The 2664-nt window shown below is 40.3% G+C and overlaps 1 protein-coding gene across 1 annotated transcript; it reads right to left on the bottom strand.

The window, feature by feature from the left end:
* Positions 1-503: 503 nt before the first annotated feature.
* Positions 504-2196, bottom strand: LOC118426328 (brain tumor protein-like). The gene has a single exon (XM_035835637.1). It carries the CDS (start codon positions 2139-2141, stop codon positions 1308-1310), a length of 834 nt encoding a protein of 277 aa, XP_035691530.1. The 5' UTR covers positions 2142-2196; the 3' UTR covers positions 504-1307.
* Between the last annotated feature and the right edge of the window lie 468 nt (positions 2197-2664).

Raw genomic sequence — 2664 nt, 5'->3', positions numbered from 1 at the left:
TCAAATAGCAACAGCGCTAGCCAATTCATTGCACATAATTACACCATACATAAATGTAAGCGAAACAGAATACATCTAACGTTGCTTAATAAACATCTGTAAGCAAAATGACAAATTCGTGGATAAACTATGATAATCACAGACCAAATTTTGTCACATATTCTTATCGTTATGCTTATGCGTAATCTTGCTTTAAAATTTGATAAAGTGGTCAATTCATGCTTGATACATTAAGCAACGAATGACATGGTATAATTAATGACCATGCACCGCTATCAGGAGGTGGATTGTATGATTAACAAACTAACGTCTACAATAAGCCATGTTCTATCAGCCTAGCGCCAATCAAACGCACATCCCAGATCACAGTTTAAAGAAAAATGGGATCTATTAAACAAACATACAGAAACACTGTTACATTTCTTCAACTTCTTCTTTTTTCTCAAATATGTGGCCCTAGAGATAGCGACATTTTACAGGACAGGTACACTTATCAACTCCTGTTTATTCATTTCTTATTACTTAATGCCCTCACGGTATTGTTCGTGAAATGTCTCTCAGATATTGTCATTCTTAAGTTTGAATAGTTGCATTATCGAAAATAAAGTCAAATAAGCCTTGAAATTTGAAACCCCTTTGAGAGCCTTTCGCGATATCCCCATTCCCGAAAAGACGAAAATTTTGCAATTTGACGGTCGTTTTAGCCATTTCTCTGGAGGCGACCAGGAGCGGTACTGCAGATTAGGTTATGATAGGGTATATACTTCCAACCTGTTAAATGTCAAAATATTCAAGACATTAGGCTTCAATTCAGTAACAACTCTGGGAAGTATGTTGAAAGACATTTACAGACTTATGATAACCTTTAAGGCACAAGTTGACATATGAAAGACGAATTTTTAGGGACCGCGCAAGTAGCGCAGGCACCACCATGTCCATCCTTTAGATGCGCCACCTACATTCAAATATGCATCACATTCTGTACCAAATAGGTATATTGAAGATATATATGGACATCATCCGCTTTCTCTTAACAGCCGGCCTTTGGTATTCTACTCAACGTTTCACCTGCTTATGAGGGATCAAGAGGCTGCAAGGGAAGCCTGGCCGTCACGCAGAAAATATTTCAATCTTTCACCCCAACGTCTACTTGAAGACTTTATCAAATTTTCTATGCCATCTTGAACAGACCACAAGATGATACAACAAGGAAGTGTCTAAATTTACAAAATTATACTTACAAAGGAGAATTACAGTTATTTGTAGTTGACTGCACTTTTTTTCACTAAGGTTAAGATTTTTCAGGATCAATATCGTGACAGTATGGTGACGTTACTATACATTTGATTCACCAGAACCAGCTGGCCACCTGGTGCTAGAGCCATACCCGTGAACATCACACCGGGCTCAACGCGGCGGACATGCTCCCCGCTGTCTGTGAACATTTCCACGCTTGAATCATACTCATCTGCCACCAGAATATTACCTGAACTATCCACATAGATTCCCACTGGCATTAATATCCGGCCCTTGCCTCCCAAGCTAAGCTGGTATTGTCCAGTCTCGCTATAGATGTACACAAGGTCAGTTTTGTACATGTCAGTTACCAAATACCGTCCATTTTTGTCTACAGCAATAAAGTTAGGCCACCATTGCGGCGTTTCAATCTTTCGGACCACGGTACCGTTGTAAAGAAGCACCGTGACATCCCCAGCCCCAGAGACTTCTTGTTCTGCCGTAGTGATAGTGACGTAATTCCGAAGTTTGTCGACCGCAATGTCGTGGAAGGTTATGTTTGGGGAGGATGGATGGATTGTTATTATGTGGCGCCCCTTTTTTGTATAGCTGACAATGATTTCTGACGTGTCCGTCTCTCCAATCACCCACAGATGACCCTCCCCGTCGATGGATATGTCTAACGGGTCCATAGCCTCGGATCCTTCCCCCGACACGACCGTCGGAAACTTCCGGAGGTAGGCGCCCTCCATGTTGAAGACTTGAACTGTCCTGTTCAACGTGTCCGCAACAAATATCTCGTTGCTAGGAGACACAGCGGCATTGTTTAATCCCGAAAACCTGCCGGCTTTAGAACCACGTCCGCCAAAGGTAATTTTAGATATCGTCTGGTTGACTGCTTGCATCTGAATCGCTGGAAAATTATAGATTATAGTTTTTATGCATTAGAAAGTCTTGAGGACTTCATATTTAAATCCAATTGACTGCATGCAAAAAATACATGGTGCAATGGAGAGAAGTATTCAATATTGATTTTAATTGTGAGTGAATTAATGAATGAATAAATGAATAAATCATCATCGTATTGATTGTTAAAGCCTGGTCAAATATGTAATTATAACAATAATTGATTACAGCAAATCCATAATGTTACTTCATCTGAAATAGTAACATGTAAGAGGAAATTTTCGGAAGTCTCGTTATCTATTCTATTCTATTAACTCTATTCAGACCGGGCTTTTTTGGTCATCCCTGGACCGTGGAAGGGGGGGGGGGGGTTGAGGCCACCCACTTCTAAGTCCTATAACTCTTAAACGACGTGTTGTATGGCCACCAATTTTTTAGAACATGATGTAGACATAATATCTGACAAGTATAAGATGTTTGACGGTACGTTGTCGTAATGTGACGTCATTATGACGTCATCAA

This window comes from Branchiostoma floridae, chromosome 11, assembly GCF_000003815.2.
Source record: "Branchiostoma floridae strain S238N-H82 chromosome 11, Bfl_VNyyK, whole genome shotgun sequence".
Taxonomy (NCBI): Eukaryota; Metazoa; Chordata; class Leptocardii; order Amphioxiformes; family Branchiostomatidae; genus Branchiostoma; species Branchiostoma floridae.
Note: the sequence above shows the minus strand (reverse complement) of the source record. Positions and strands in the feature narration are given on the sequence as shown.